Source organism: Rhipicephalus microplus, chromosome 9, assembly GCF_043290135.1.
Source record: "Rhipicephalus microplus isolate Deutch F79 chromosome 9, USDA_Rmic, whole genome shotgun sequence".
In the NCBI taxonomy this organism is placed as follows: Eukaryota; Metazoa; Arthropoda; class Arachnida; order Ixodida; family Ixodidae; genus Rhipicephalus; species Rhipicephalus microplus.
In genome coordinates, this window is record NC_134708.1 from 42,083,550 (window position 1) to 42,100,057 (window position 16,508).

Consider the following 16,508-nt stretch of genomic DNA (forward strand, 5'->3'; position numbering starts at 1 on the left):
TTACATCAATTTGGTCGTTAGCATCAAGACAAGCTGCAAAGGTATGAACGATAGTAACCAATTGTGTTGTAGTAGAAAATCCTTTTCGAAACCCATGTTGATGATTTGTTAAAACTGAGCGTTCTTCTAAGAATTCATTTAATTTATGAGCTATTATGTGTTCGATAAGCTTACAGCATGATGATGTGAAGGAGATCGGTCGACAATTTTGTAGTACTAGGCAGTCACCTTTCTTGAATATAGGAACTATTCGTGCCGACTTCCAGTCATCTGACGATTCCGCTGAAAAATGACGAGTAAGTATTTTGCAACAGACTCTGCAAAGCGACGCAGAAATATGTTGGGGATATTGTCGGGACCGCAAGAAGTCTTAGTCTTTGAGTTCTACAACATAGCAACGACACCCGAATAAGAAATAAAGTTTACAATTGCATCACTCGCATCCTACGGCAACTACTACTGAAGGAAGTTTAGACTTCCTATGAACAAATAAAATGGCATTTGCATACAGCCCGTATTTCAATTCGAAAGAAATATTGTGCAGGTTAAATATTCCCCCTTTTTATGTGTCATACATACCATTAGAATTCGATTCAAAATTATTCGACCAAAATCTTTATTTGCTTTGAATTCGCTTCGAACCTGAAATTCGCTATTCGCACAAGCCTAATGAACGTGCAAACTTGGACCTCAAACAGCAAGTCAGTCGCACCTTAAACGGGGCAAGTGTTTTACGAAACGAAACAATTCATTCTCGAGAAATGACATTCTCGAGAAGGTCACTTAAAAAAAAAAACATGTCCCAAACATGTCCCTTCTGGTATGGTCCGTTGAACGCGGCCGATCTGGTAGACCGTATGTGGAGTGCAGAACCACGGATTCGCCGGAGGTCTGTCAAATGTTGTTGTCGAGCACTTTGCGGATTTGTTTGATCCTATTGTCAGGCCCGTTGCACTGCTGAGGCGCAAGACCTCGCGTAACGTTGAAAACACTCCAGCCAATCACGTACGCCGCGGTTAGACTCCAGCCCAGGCGGCGGTAGACGGCGACCATCTGCGTGGAGTGGGCGCACCAGTTCTGATAATTGGCTTGCTTAAGCGACCCAACGCCGAAGATCAAAAATATCGAAAGCTGGGCGGGTTCGCGTTAAACCAGCTAGCTAAAATATTTAAGGGCTTTTATCGTGTCTGTATATCATACCCTTACATCCTTTTATTAAGGCACCTTCACGAATCAAAACCCTCATGCCATGCGGGTGTACCAATCGTTATAACACCCTTACCACTAAAATACTGAAGAATAAAGACCCCCAGTCGGAGGACATTCCATTAAAGATGCCATAAGCGTAGGTGGGGGCGCGAATCCATCCATACACACAACGTAGCATATTGTAAAACGCCCCTTTGATGGAGCACTCGCGATACACAGCTTCAAGCCGACCAATCTAGTACATATAACCATGGTATCTTGAACCATCGTTTAGTACCCATGAGGATATTCCTACTGCGTGTAATTCAACAATGCAAATTGGCAGAATGGGCGTCAATTAATGATGTGCTTGTGTGCGTCGGCACATCCCCCATACCGTGGGAATCGATATCATGCGAAGCGTCCGAACGGAAGGTGACTTTGGCGTAATTTCATTATTGATTTTAGTGTGAAGAAATTATGCTAAAGATATTTACAAATGTGCGCTAAAACATATGTCTAACAGACGCATGTGCCTCATATTACCAATTGTTTGGAGTTTTGTAACGGGACCAACGACAACATGGGTATTACCAACACAAGAAGGGTTAAGCTGATATCTAGCGCTTGTAATAATAATATACAATAATGAAGTTTAATGTACCGAAACGAGGACGTGATGATGAATGACGCATATATAGCGCCAACGCTTGCGAAGGATGGTAGTCACGGATATATTGCAACGTAGACAAGCTTCAGTAGATGGTGCTTAAGAATACAATTGGCGTTAAGCCAACGTGATGCATGTGTCTTAGAAATGCATATGTAATGTTTATAAAATTTGATAGCCAGCACTGCAACCACAATCGACATTTCCCAAACACTGCGTCGCGATAGGGCATCTTTGCAAAGCAGCTTCGAGACCTGACATGATCATTTAATAGAACACTTGATTGCCTATCGAAGAATGCTTGGGTATGATTCATGCTGAGCATTCGCATGGTTTGGGGACATCTGTACGTGTTGCCATTTCTCGGCGGCAGCAACGGTGTGCTTCCACAACGGAATGGAAAATAGGCTAGAACGTTCACAATGTTCGAAATAAGCTAGTTATCAAAAACGACTCCGGGATATATACAGCAGAGACCTACTGGAACGATTTCGTGAAATTTCAGTTATCGCGCTGCAAAGCGAGCGGGTTCCAAAGTCAATTGAACACCACCCAAAGAAATTACAATTAAACACTCTGGGAAGCCATGCGGTTTGTGGTGCCACAATGCAATTCTAACAGAACGTTCAATTAGCCCTCTGCCGGGTAAAACCTGGAATCGTTCTTCATAACCAGCCTTTTTCGTCACACATGAGTTTTTGAGATACAAAGCATCTTATGAGCGAGCTTCGTCCGGTGACGTCTGCGCTCCACTGCGCATGCCCGAACTCTCTCTCCCACCCTCCTTTACGCGGGTGTTTGGTTGCCTCTTCTCCTCCGCGTGCGCTGCAGCCTGTAAACCGACTCCCTCCTCTCTCTGCCCCCTTTCTTGTAACCGCTTGCGCTCAGTCGGCTTCTGTCATTCTCGCATCACTCCCGTTCCGACGAGTTCTAACGAGAGCGTCGGCGCCAGTTGAAGCAGCACTCAAACCTCTGCCGAAATCGAGATCGTCGTGGAGTACCAGCAGCACGGGGCTCACAATGCGGAGCTCAAACACCTGCACAGGCAAGGCTATCCTGAACTCCGGCTCAGGGAAGCGCAAGCCAAGTGTCAGCATCGAGCTACCGCTTCCGCTACTGAGAGACAACGCGAGTCTTCGGCGAGGGCCACGAAGCTTTCGAGGCAACTGTAGGGTCCAGAATCAGATGGATCGACCACACGATTCAAAGGAGACTACATCGACAACGTACAGACACAACGTAATGGTAAAAGAACCGCTAAAAACAAACCGCACACATTAACGGAAACTCTGAGTGAACGTAAATGGAAACTTGGCGTGCACCCCAAAGGATGCTTCGCATCTCCTCACGGTTTTCTCTAGGAGGAGATGGTGTAATTTTTTTTATGCCTATTTCCCTTTCAGTTACAGCTTGACGTTGCTGTTGCCGACGAGAGATGGCGCTAAGTGCAAATTTTCCCAGATTCTGGTCCTGGCCCTGATATATAACCATATGATAAGATTCTTTGCATTGGTCGGGTCAACGCTGCCGATGCCCCACCTTATTTCTTGATGTTCTCGCATTTAAATTACCAAACCCTCTTCTCGCCGTTCCTGGGTAGGCAGACTAGCAATCACTTGTCGCGAATATCCGCATTCCACCACCCATGATGCAGGGGGAAGCCAGAAGGTGGCACTCCAAATCTATGCCCTTCCCCCCACCCCCCTACCTACATGTTTTTTCGCCATGCTTTATATAGCACGAATTGACTATTTTACTGCCCGGCCCCCGATTTCTGAATCAAGGTTGTGCCTCCTGCCCCTTCCCCCAGAAAAATAGTTCGGCATACAACCCTGTTGTGGTGCACACGTTGCTAGAAGAAAGGATGTACGTGACTGAAGTTTCAAGTTTTCACGTTATAACTAGCCAGACATATTCGTCCAACTTTCTTACGCTCCTATGCCACTACCCCAAGCAAAGCAGGTGACCCTGAGAACACCCAGACATGGGCGGCTATATAGATGGATAGATAGAAATATAAATACGTAAACAGAAACGGTAATGTGCCTTTCGTTTGATAATAAATGCTTCATTTTCGTTAAGACAAAGTGGTCAAAATTTTCAAATTTCTGCAGGAACCACCAATAATTATATCGTCGTTTTGGTACGTAAAATCCTAACACCCATATTACTAGTATTACCTTGTTTCGCAATGTGCCGGGCGTTTCGAAGGACACCACGCTGCGTGTGCCATGCTTTGGGGCGAACATGCAGCCTCCACCACCGAAGTATACTGCAGACTTGACCTTGGGGTCATGCTGGAAGAAGTCTTCGCATTCCTGAAAGACCGGAAAAGAAAACGCATGGATTATGAAATAGACAGACGTTATTTACCAACCCCTGTATGTCATTGAGGGGTTTGACAAAACGCATTATTTATTACGCTAAAAAAGATATGAACGATATCTGAAAGATATGAATAATTAAGCTAGTATCGTCCTCTTCCCGCTAACGTACGTCGGGACTGGAGAAAGAACTGTGCTCTTCCCTCTATATTTTAACATGACAGTGTTTTATGCCGGGGTTCACCATAGCTCCACTGACGCACTTCCGTTACGATTATGACGTTGTAAAATAAATCCTAAAAGATTGCAAATAGAGGAAAACGAGAACAAAACATTTCTGTTATGTGGCGTCGAACCAGCGACCTTTCAATTCACAGCGCGTGACGCGAAGCACTGTGCCACAAGGCGTTTCTTTTCTTTATTGCATTACAGCGTACGAAATCAAGCATGTTAACGTTAAGACATTCATATACACTACGCACTGTTGACGGTCCTCAAAGCTCAGAAACTTCAGTTTCAATTTTCGTCATCCGTAGCGAGATGGCGCGAGAAGCGCGTTGGGCGCACTCTCTCAAAAGGTCGTCGTCCCGCTTTGCCTCCACATCACGTGGTGAAAGTGTGTGTAAATGCTATCTCTCCTGGTGGCTCACTCCCTTGTGCACTTATCTTGTGAAGCGATTGCTTTTTTTACCTCTTGTGCTTGCACAGAAAGTTTGCTTTGAAGTTACAGTAGTTAAAATGAGCATGAACGTTTTCACTTCGCTCGCTGCCACGGCCGCGATTACGGAAGGAGCGCGCTGCTCAACAGTTGTCCGCACTCGTCTTGTGTATACCTGTACGTTCGTTTCGTGCGTCTTTCTTCCTTTCTGAGCAGCGTGCTTTATGTGTCCACTGTGTCAGCTGGTTGTCCGCGCTGGTTCTCTGTATGCTCATTTAGTGCGTGCTTTCTACTTGAGGTGCGCGCGGCAACTTTCGAGCTGCTTGCCGTTATTTGTTGCTGTAGCATTCATTCCTTCGCACTTGTTGCAAAACAATGAACAATAAACGCTCACCTACCTTTGTGAACACATATACCGATTTCTAAAGAGAGGGATCAGCCACGCTTTTTTTTCTGCTTCTCTTTTTCATACTTGCGCAGTTAGTCAGCCGTTCGGTGTGAACCAACTAGACGGAAAGAAGGTCTCTTACTAAAAGTAAAACAAGCTTTACGTTGCAAGCATATCAGTTGTGAAAATATTTTCGTGATTCGTTCCGAATAACCTCCTTTTTTCTTATCTCCTGAACTTCATAGCTGTGTTCACAGATGTTCAACACCATTAGTGTTTGGGAGCAGGTGGGCGTTCAACAACACTCCTCCCCCTCTTCTCAAGTTTGAACACGTATATGCGCACTTACACAAACACACGCTAAGCTGCTCATTCAATTGTCGCGGGTTCGATTCCAGGTACGGCAGTGGTATTTAGATGAAAGCAGCGGAATGTGGTCCCGTGCACGTAGCTTTCAAGACAAGTTAAAAAAATCTCAGGTAGTCGAACTTTCCGGAGACCACCACTAATGCATGCCTCGTAATTCCACGGCAGTTTCGGCGCATTAAACCCTAGATGTGATTATCACTGTAGGAAAGACTTCTGGCTGCCAAAAAGTGCAGTCTTGGGAGGGCATTGTGGTATATCTGTTTGCTCAGCTATAGTCGCTTACAAGCTTAAATTTTGTCCTTGTGTAGCGATTAGCGTAGTTAGAAACCCTGCGCTAAAAACCGCTACACTACTATGCAAGCTGAGAAAGCTCGTAGCAAGGGCACTCAACGATTCCCAACCGTAGAGTTGAGATAGGCGTCACTACAGCCAGCTCCACCAAGTTGTTTGCCCCTTCAGATGTGGCGCTGGAGAAGCGCCGGTGAGGTAGTCCTCGGTGACGTAGTGGCGCCCTCTTTCCCTCGGCGCGGGTATCATGCGCATGTTCCCGAAGCCCTTTCAGTCATTTCAAGGGAAAATTATTCAGAGTACTTCTGCATTTGGTTCATTATGTTATTTTTGAACTTGGCAGCTTATTTTTATTCCGGTTGCCAGCACTGCTAGCGTTGTTTAATGCTTGTATTAAGAACTTGATTTTGAGCGTGAACGCACTACACAAGATCCTCTGGCACAGACGACGAGCCATGCCCCGTTAGTGCCACGAACTGAATTTCGTAGATTTACTTACCCTTTCGTAAAAACCGGCAGAGTGACGGCTTGAGAGCATCACATTAACGTCACCGTGGCCTAAATCAGCTATGCCTACGCTGTCGAACGTGTCGAAGCGCAGACTGACTGCCAAAGTGAACTTCACCCTACTTGGCATCGAGACGCTGGCTATGAGATCAACGGCATCGATCTGGAACGAGCAAAAATAAAACTGAGCAGCACTACTCATATAGGCAAAATGAGGAAACATGCCCAACACAATCAATCAATCAATCAATCAATCAATCAATCAATCAATCAATCAACCAATCAATCAATCAACCAACCTATCAATCAATCAATCAATCAGTCAATCAAATCTATCCGTCAATCAAATCGATTGATCCATCTATATATCCATCCGCCCGTCTGTCTGTCTGTCCGCCCGTCTGTCCGTCCGCCTGTCTGTCTGTCCGTCCGCCTGTCTGTCTGTCAGCCCGCCTGTCTGTCTGTCCGCCCGCCTGCCTGTCTGTCCGCCCGCCTGCCTGTCTGTCTGTCTGTCTGTCTGTCTGTCTGTCTGTCTGTGTGACTACTTCCATAAAACGGCGTGTTCATGCTGGATGAAGACGACGGTGGTGCGAAATTGTTCATTCGACGGCATGACATGGAATACTCTTGCACGATACGTAATGCGTTAGGTCTGGTGCGAGACGTCAATGCGCACATCTTGAACAATTGAAACAAAATACAGTGAGCTGTTGTATTTACTCATTCATTGGCTAACTTTCGCCGTGCTACTGTCCACGCATGTAATGCCGTGGCGGCGGTGATTAGCTCCGGCAGCGCGTTGGGTTGGTCGTTGTACTGCTGCAACTGATCACGGTTGCCATGATAAAACATCACGTATATAGGTGCAATTACGGGTAAAAAGATTGCTTGTATCACTGAAATTCTTTGAGGGAACGTATCTTAGGTTGTATAGCGCTTACAACTAACTGTGAGATATAAACAGAACAGGCCAAGGGCTCAGCCTGAATCCCAAATTATTCCGGATATTTACAGAAGCACAACTTCAAAAGGCAGAGCGACAACGCAGCATCGGAATCGCACGTTAATATTTTTTTTATAGTGGTGACAGTTATAGAGTATAGCAAAGTGTTCATTGTTTAGGATGACTGCCGGTTGGCCATGTTGGTGTAAGCTTATGATGAAACAAGCACCAATATGTACGAAGACCTTCAAAGAAAACAAGGTCACTTTGGGGGGATAGGGGATGTGACACGTGTTTTTCCGGTTGTATGCCATCGGTTATGGTAGGGGTCTTTTCTTCGTTATAATAGAAGTGGTTTGTGGTGACGTGTGTGCGCGTTGTGCACATGTGAGATTCTTTCCTTAATAGAAATTTTCACTTGCTAGTGAGAGCTTGATCCCGTGTTTTTTTTTTCAAGTCTGCATACATATTGGCACTTGTTTAATCATGAGTTCATCGCACTGGGACTATGCATATAGTGAACACAACCATGAATCCTGTCTGATCAAGAGCAGGCACTGTAAAAAGTAAGGAAGGTAACATCGACAATGATAAGAACACTTTAAAAACGAACCAGAATTTTCATACTCTCCACGGGAGCCTTCATAACAATGAAGTAAAAGAAGTTACGCCAAGCTATACCTTGACTTAGGCGCCGCATGTATTACACGTACACATCAGGAATGTTGCCGTCGTTGTGGTTAAGGGTTCACTGTAATTTGTATTAATGATTCTGGCAAAGACGCAAACAATCTTATTGGGACATCAGTTATATGGACAGTCTCGACGCGTTATGCTATCGCTGTCACGTCCAGTTCAAAGTCCAAAATGACAAGATCCCCTGGCGCACCATACGTTCTACCCGCGGGTAATAGGGCGCCTGTGGGTGCAACGAACACGGCTGAAGCAGACATCAAACAAGCCAGCCCATCTACGTCATTTAGAGGACTCATATGATAAGATGCCCCTCCTGTTAAACCGGAAATCGAATGCTCAAGGAGAGAGGAAACACCCCGCCTGTCTTTAGGAAACATTGAAAGACGCGTGCGCGCGCGCGTGTGTGTGTGGGGGGGGGGGGGGGAGGCTGCTCGATCAGCAACTGCGAATTTCGACTCTGGTGGTGAGGTAACCCTTGCTGGCGCACGCACTATCTCGCCATCTCGGCATGCATGAACGAGCGGCTCAAATGTAAATGTAGGTGCAGCTCTCTCAACGTGAAGATACTTGCGAAAAGTGTCCCTGGAGCGGCCGTTGTTTTTTTCTTACATCAGCGTTTTGTAGAGTTGCACGATATCGAATCCAAAAGAGCTAGCTGCCAGCTTTACATCGTCTAGCATTAAAATTTGTTGCTATGGTACTCGTTTCTTCATCCTTGCGGTGAAGCTAACTTTTTTCCCCGCTTGAAAAGGTGCTGGCATTGCCAAACGGCGCAACCTCAACAGCAACGACGGAAATTTTCCTCACGTGTATGCGCAATGCTTGCGGCACCTGTTGAAACGTACATAGGCGCAACTTTCCGACCATGGACGCACCATTCTGACTTCACTCTCAAGCGGCTTGCAGGACTTGTCCCATCCTGATGACGGCAACACATTCTTTGTGGATTCGTCGGTCACCGTAAGCAAGAAAACCAAGCTGATATATTCGATGCTGCGGAATAGAAAGCACTTTGTTAGAAAGAAGAAGCGCTTTGTATGCCATGGCATCAGCATATTGTATTGCATGCAGTAACACCAAAGCTAATACGCATGTATGACAGGCAACTGAAATTTGAAGGCCTCTTCATTCCATGCCCACATGGTGAAGGCAAAACCACAAGAGACAAATGTGTGAGATAAGTGTGTGATTATAGATAATAGATGAGGTGAGCGCGCAAGAAACCAGGCATGGAACGCACACCCCATATTGCTTCATTTTACTAGCTTGCACGATCGAATAGTTCTTTCTGAATTACAAAGCTGCTTAGTGACACGCGAGAGGAGTGACACTATACTTGCTTAAACCACCCCGTATAGTACCGCTGTGAGCTGTCCAGAAAGCCCGCTGAAAATAAAAACGTATATTATTGCGTTTGTAAGGAGCGAAGAGCAAAAAGCATGGTTCAACGATTTGCGGCAGCGTCTACAAATGCCTTTTGCTTTTGCTCGCTTTGACGAGGATGCACCAACATCCATCCGTGCAGACTCCAGTCATGTGCCTAGTGGCTGTTCTTGTCCAGTGCCAAGATGGTGCGGAGAGGGTGGCTGCCTACGCTAGCAGAACCTTGAAATATGCCGAGTCCGTGCTTGACAACGGAGGAGTGTCTGGCTATCGTTTGGGCAGTTTGAAAGTTTCGCCGGTATTAACCCGGCCGCTCTTTACAGTCGTAAGCGACCACCACTCCCTTTGTTGATTCAGCAAGATATTGTAACGGGGAGTATTTAATAAGTGAACGCCGGGTGGGCTAACACTGCACACAGTATGCAAAGATGCACGACAAGAGGGCCGTTCAGACACGGCCCCACAACAACATCATCGTCTTCATTCCATCTGCGTTGTTTTTGCACCTGTGCCTGAGGTACCTTTCTATACCCGTGACATTACCCCGGGCGGCAAAGCACCGTCCCGGTGCCTGCTGTTATTAGACGGACGGGTCACTGTGATAGGGCTTCAGGCGAGACACATGCACAATGCCACTTCTGGATGTAGCAGTGGGGTTGGTAGTAGGAGAAAATTCATAGGGGACAGGTGTGACTTGGCGCAGAACTCGGTAAGGCCCAACGTATTGCGATAAAAGTTTCTCGCACAGCCCGACACGACGAGATAGCAGCCACAGTAGCACGAGAGAGCCCGGAGAAAAATCGACAATATGATCGACAATATGAATATGACAAAAATCGATAATAACAAGTCGGGAAGGCAACAAATGGACCAACTGTTCGTCAAGGTCACCGACTAAGTCACCAACTGCAAAGCGTTTGTAACGTCTGAGTCTGCCAGCTTTCGCTTGTACGCATTATTGATATCTCGTGAATGGCCTTTGAGATCTACGAAGTCTTCTTCGTTCTCAATCATGGGAATGCTTTCCACCTCGAACGCTGCAGTTATTGTAGACTTCTTGTCAATAGCTTGATGGGTGCAGCACGCTGATGAGATCTCTAACGGCACGGAAGAGGCCTTCTCTATAGTTAAAGTTCCAGCTTGTGTGCTGCCATTTTCCCCTTTATTTGTCCTGTGGTACACCTATCTAAGTTCTGTGGGACAAGATGGCTGTTGGAGACGTAATTGTTAGATAGCGGTGACATTGTCGGAGAGAGTACTTTCTTCTGGGCCTCCGTTCTCATACGTTGTTATTAAGTCTAGGTGCGTCTGCCGAGCCTTTAATGTATCTGCAATATTATATTCTGCTGTGACCCTTGCTAGAATAATCTGGTGCACGTAAACGTCAGCTTCCTCCATCTCTGCTTCCAAGTGATCGATGTCAACTGTGTTTTCAATCTCCTCATAAATTCATCTGAGAAGCTCGTACTGCTCGGTCAAAATTCGGTAAAACTTCTTCAAGTCACATATTGATGGGTGTGGTCCATATGCCAAAGGTGTTCGATATTTGCGATGACCTGCATGACGGCCTTGCGTGCTTGACTCCGCCTTTCGTAGAGGGCCTCCATAATCCGGTCCAATGTCGGAAACAGGAGAGATCACTGGCTGGCCGTGCAATAAGGTGAAGTCGGAGTCAACACGGCATCCATTGCAGAAGGTTCACACAACGAATATGCGTCACTTGTCAGGCTGTCGTTTTTCATGATCTTGTGCATATCGGGCCATTGTCGTGAAGGGCGAGTCACAACTGAGCTAAAGAAGACGTGAGAGCTCCCGTCTCGCGAGCCTCCAGACGATGCCTGCACTCACGGGGCTGCACTGTCAAGATGCACGTCATTGATCTATGGACTGCCTTACTTGTGAATATTGGGCCGTCGTCGTGAAGGGCGAGTCTGGGCGGAGCTGAAGTAAACGTGAGGGCTCCCATCTCGCGAACCTTTAGACAATGCCTGTACTCACGTAAACCCATGGGTGCTTCTAGTGGCCTTAGTTGCAACCCGAGTCGTGCTTCGATGTCCCAGCAGTGGTTAGGCCTCGCACATCAACTTTTCCCACGGCGGCTTCACAAAAGTCTTCAAGGCTACGACAGCGGTCGAAATTTGTGAAGCCCGCTTCGTCTCACCTCCGAAGGTTCTTTTTCCGGGATTTCACGGCACCAAAATGTTGAGGAAAGAAACGAGTTCCCGTGCTCGTGGCGAAACCCACCCCTCCACCTCTTCATTAGTCCGAATGCACTGCTCTCATCCTAGTGGCGCTCTTTGTCGTTCACACAATATTTAACACAGTGCATAGGAAGACGGCAACGTAAAAAGAAATAGGTCTTCCAATAAGCTACTAAGCTGACGTTCATTTCGGAAAAAGCTTTTCTTCGAAGTTCGTATAACACACGCAGAGATAACAAACCAAAAAACAACAAATAAAAACCAAACAAGCTAATCTAAGCAAATCACCTCTGTGCTAGAACCAAACATTCTTTCCTGGTGAGATAAACTGAAGCTGCACTAACACATTTGTGTGGACCGAGTTTCCAGATATGGAATGCCTCATCTCCCGTTCAGGCAGATAACAAACAAACAAAAAACAACAAATAAAAACCAAACTAATCTAAGCGAATCACCTGTGTGCTAGAACCAAACATTCTTTCCTGGTGAGATAAACTGAAGCTGCTCTAACACATTTGTCTGGACTGAGTTTCCAGATATGAAATGCCTCAGTAATCTCTAATTCAGGCTGCGTCTTAGCCTTACTCGAAAAACGCCCCCTTATCGAAGAGGGGCGCACAACCACACGACTTGGAGTGCAACGGCAAGTTACCAACAGTGCCCGAGGATAGTTGATTTTCATGCGCCCTCAGCCTAACACTCTAGGTAAGGCTAAGATGCAGCGTGAACGGGAGATTATTGAGGTATTCCATATCTGGAAACTCAGTCCAGACAAATGTGTTAGTGTAGCTTCAGCTTATCTCACCAGGAAAGAATATTTGTGTGTGGCGCATAGATTAGACTATAGCTTGCTTGTTTTTTGTTTTTGGTTTGCTATCTGCGCATGAGCTACTAAGCAATACAAGTTCGTTCGTTGTACCCTACGAATGCCTCTTTATACCTCGACAAATAGACTGCTAGCTTCTTCAATAGTGCGTTCTCATCCGACATAACCAGACGTTCTGCTTAAGGCTCATTTTTCCAGCTCTGCACGAATTGTGGCACCTGAGATAAATTTAAAGACAAATTCAAGCTTGCACCAACTTCTTACCCGCTAATGCCATTTATCAAGGCATTGTAGATGCCTCGTCGCGCGGTGAAACTAGACGGTCTGAAGGCCACGAAGTTGCAGATCTTAGAGGAAGGCACTCCCTCTGCCGTTAAAGTGGCGGTCAGAATCTGCAAAAAACAAGATAAGGACAATGTTGGCAAGTTGGCAGCTGCAACGAATAATAAAATTAGGGAGCCCGGAGTCTACCGGCGAAGTTGGGCCAAGAGAAGCTTGGCGTGTGCGAGTCTGACCTATATATAGTTTATTCCTGCGCCTTCCTTGGCTCGTTGTTAGTTCGTTAGTTAGTTCGATCCACCACACTCGTGTTAAAGTGCCGGAAGCTTGTGTGATACCCGGAGCCAACCGGGTTTGGCACGGTTCAAGGTGTGCGCACCTTAATAGAATACTAAGGTGAAACAGTAAATCAGTTTTAACAGATACAGTACTCAGAACTTCGTTGCCTTTGATTCTCCCTCCGTCATATATTAATAAATGAGGAATCTAAGCTTCCAAATTCATGCGTGAAATTTGATCAGAAACTTCAGTCCATAAACAGTCAAGAATTCCAAATTATTTGCACATTTTTAGGCCACGTTGGCTCGATTACATTTTGTGAAACATAGTACTTATGTTAAGAAGCAGTGTACAATAGAAAATAGTGAGGACAATTTTCAGCGACAAAGAATTATGTAGGACCTAGTTAACACTGTCTAAATCAACGACATCATTTTGAGCTGCATGGTGCGAGAACCTTAAGGTGGCGTCACCACGCACATTGTCGTTAAGCACACTTTCTCGTTGATCAAACGCCTCTTCGAGGTAAAAGCCTTCCACCAGTGTGAAATTCTAACTTACTGCTTGGAGAAAAATAGATTTAAGTTGTCACTTTGAGGCTTTAGACAGAAGTGTGGCTTGATTTAGGGCGCTTTGCTAAAGTGGTAAAATGCGTCAATCTTTCAGGTAATCCTCGACTGGCATGATAGAAATCGCTTATTGCGTCTCAAATCTAGTCCCATGAAAATTGTTTTTGGTCCACCAACTACAGTTGGAGTCCACCGTGCGCTTCAAATGCTTTCTTTCTCATTTCGAAGCAGCGAGTGGGAGGAAAACAGCAAGTGCAAAAAGATGCGTCCGTTCATCAGCGCGTGACATGACCTTGAACTTTTTTTCCGTCCTTCTTTACCCTTCAAATATAATCCTTGCTTTTAGGGCTATCATGAGTGCACGCGCAGGCATGTGGCGGCATCCTACGGAGGCCACGGTAAGTATGCAGACCACGATGCTCAACTAATTCAATGACCTTGTACTGTGTTTATCTCGCAGTCGTTTGGGCTTATGGCTTCATTTGTACAAGGGGATTGGGAACAATTTCCATCGATTGTTTTTAGAATTGTGTGCAGGCCGTGTGCAGCGCTACGATGCTTATAGCTCGCATGCACGCAGGTCCGCCCTCCGGACTTACACGGGTGGATAAAAAGACTATTCCACCTATCCTTGTTGAACTTTGTGCACGAGTTCAACTCGGTTATCCTTATTGAACCTCTTCTGTTATTAGGTTCGCTTGTTTTTCGAAAGGGCGATCATCCGAAAAAATAAAAAAAAAGCCTCTACATTCAATCAAAAGAGTTCGCTGAACATGCTCAAGAGGCGTTACAGGCCCTCATGGAGGAAGGAAACAACTTAGGAGAGTCCCTGACGTCACTCGTTGTGAAGCCGTGGTGATGCCGGAAGTCGGTCATATTGACTGGGCTAATTATCCTCTATTGTTTTCATCCGAATGTAGAGCAGAAGGCGCGACTCCCTCTCCGACTCGGAAAGCACGTGGGCTGCACAGCGCACGTTTCGTGACGATCCGAAACTAATGGAACGGGGCTCAACACTCTGGGACAGCACGATACCTTCGGCGAAATCATTTCGTACGAGTATTAACAGCGAGTAACAGCTCGCCGATAACGAAGCAAGTCAAGAGAATGCGCGCTAGATGCACCGACAACGGTGACTGTTTTCAGGTCAATAATTTAGCGACTGTACAGACAACAGGATTGGTCGTGCGTCTTCTACGGTTGCATTCCGCCACGCGGCCGACGCAGCGCCCTGCCACTGTGTCCCGTGTTCCGCGTGAAACTCACCGGCGTCAGCATTCTGCGACCGTGGTGACTTTGAGCACGGTGGAAGTGACACTTGAACGCGGTTGCTCTAACATTGAGGTTGCAATGCTGGGGGCGAGTATAATAAGCGAAACAGAAAAGGTGTTGTAACACGCACATGGAGGTTGTTACTGTACACATACGGAACACGAAACTACGTATGTGCACATGGTCCTCATTGCGTCTTGCTGAGCGCAACAGTTTCGTTCACAGTCGCAAGCAGGAGCACTGCCCAACCGTCACTGACCTAGGCGTTCGTCGTCGTTCTGCTTCGTCATGGTGCCCAACGCGATTTCGCTGAACACGTCAAATGCCTCATCCGCGTAATCCACCGCACAACGCATGGATATGCGTTCGTTCTACGCACTGTTGAGGCCCCGCGGTGGACAAACGGTTTTGTAAACGTTGCTAGGAGTGCAGTAACTGCCTGGAAAACAGTGCGGAACCAATAACGCGGCGCAGAGCACGGATATTGTTCGCCCCGGTTCAGCATGAGACCTGTGGAGGCACACATGCCGCCGCCAGCCGCGGCCGCTCGCTGCTAGACCAGCTACACTGCGCAACACGTAACCATAGCAACGCCGCCATGGTGCCTAGTGAATATGACCGCCAAGATGTCATTTCCCTTCACACTTTTCCCGTAGCGCGCCGCCTGGGCATGCCCTCTCGTTTCTTTCCTTCCTCTGTGCAGGGTCTGTTTAAGGTTAGGCTTAAGCACTTGCACACCAATACCGAACATATGCAGATGCAAACAAAGAAATGATTTTATGGATTAAAAAAGATCATACATAGCAGAAATAATATACAAAAGGAGGTCCCAAAGCTCTTGGCTGCAAGGGGACCTTCTGTGCTGGTTTAACAAAAGAAAATGAGTGAAGCAGACCAACTTGGCAAAGATAAAAAAATGAGTTTCAGAGAATCAACAACACCTGATAGCAAACTACCTAAACCAATGATGTACAAATTCAACAAAATACATGTGAGATGAAAAGCGAACGATACAAATCAGCTCAATACAAACTACAATGCAACAATAAAGTCCGAACGCTATCATGCCATTACAATAAAATAGTCCTGAATCGAATACTGCTATACGAGATATCACATGTGATGATTTATAATGGGCAAATAAAGAAAAAGGTAAAAGTGTTGTGCCCCAAAGCGCCAACGATTTCAGACGAAAAATTATAAACGAATTTGGTATAATATATAACTAAACTGAGGCGTTTTAGAGCGGCACTCTCTTTTATAAATCAGGAGAGCGGTCACAAGTCAAGTGGTAATGGCGGAACCAGCCTGTGAATTCAGCCAACCAAACGTCGTCCTCTTCACAGACTGAGTGATACCCGCTGCCTATCCGAGTAGCACTCATCTTCTTCACTATACATAACAAATATAATGGGCAAAATAGTTCTTATTGAACAGCGTAAACTAGAAAGTAACTCAAACGTTAGGTATATACGTAATAAGTGTTTATTTTAAAACTACCTGTGCTCAGAGACATTCATGTCGCTTGGAATACCGTTCCAGACGGAAATCGCTGTGAAGATTCAAGCGATTCTGCCATAACTAGCGCTGGCTTTTGGTAACGAGAAGTTATTATTTGATGCAAGTCGAGTTGTATTTTCATTCACGAGTTGTTCCTTGTTAAAAATT

General features: G+C 46.0%; 1 protein-coding gene across 1 annotated transcript in view; it reads right to left on the minus strand.

Moving 5' to 3' along the window:
• Positions 1 to 361: 361 nt before the first annotated feature.
• The window catches only part of LOC119165634 (uncharacterized), a 52,685-nt gene continuing 36,538 nt past the window's right edge, over positions 362 to 16,508 (minus strand). Inside the window, exons 2-6 of the mRNA XM_037417745.2 lie at positions 12,706 to 12,833; positions 8,907 to 9,024; positions 6,385 to 6,555; positions 4,039 to 4,176; positions 362 to 1,053 (exon numbers count right to left, since the gene is read on the minus strand). Of these exons, the coding sequence (XP_037273642.2) occupies positions 895 to 1,053; positions 4,039 to 4,176; positions 6,385 to 6,555; positions 8,907 to 9,024; positions 12,706 to 12,833 (714 nt within the window). The 3' untranslated portion in view covers positions 362 to 894. The remainder of the gene's footprint in view (positions 1,054 to 4,038; positions 4,177 to 6,384; positions 6,556 to 8,906; positions 9,025 to 12,705; positions 12,834 to 16,508) is intronic.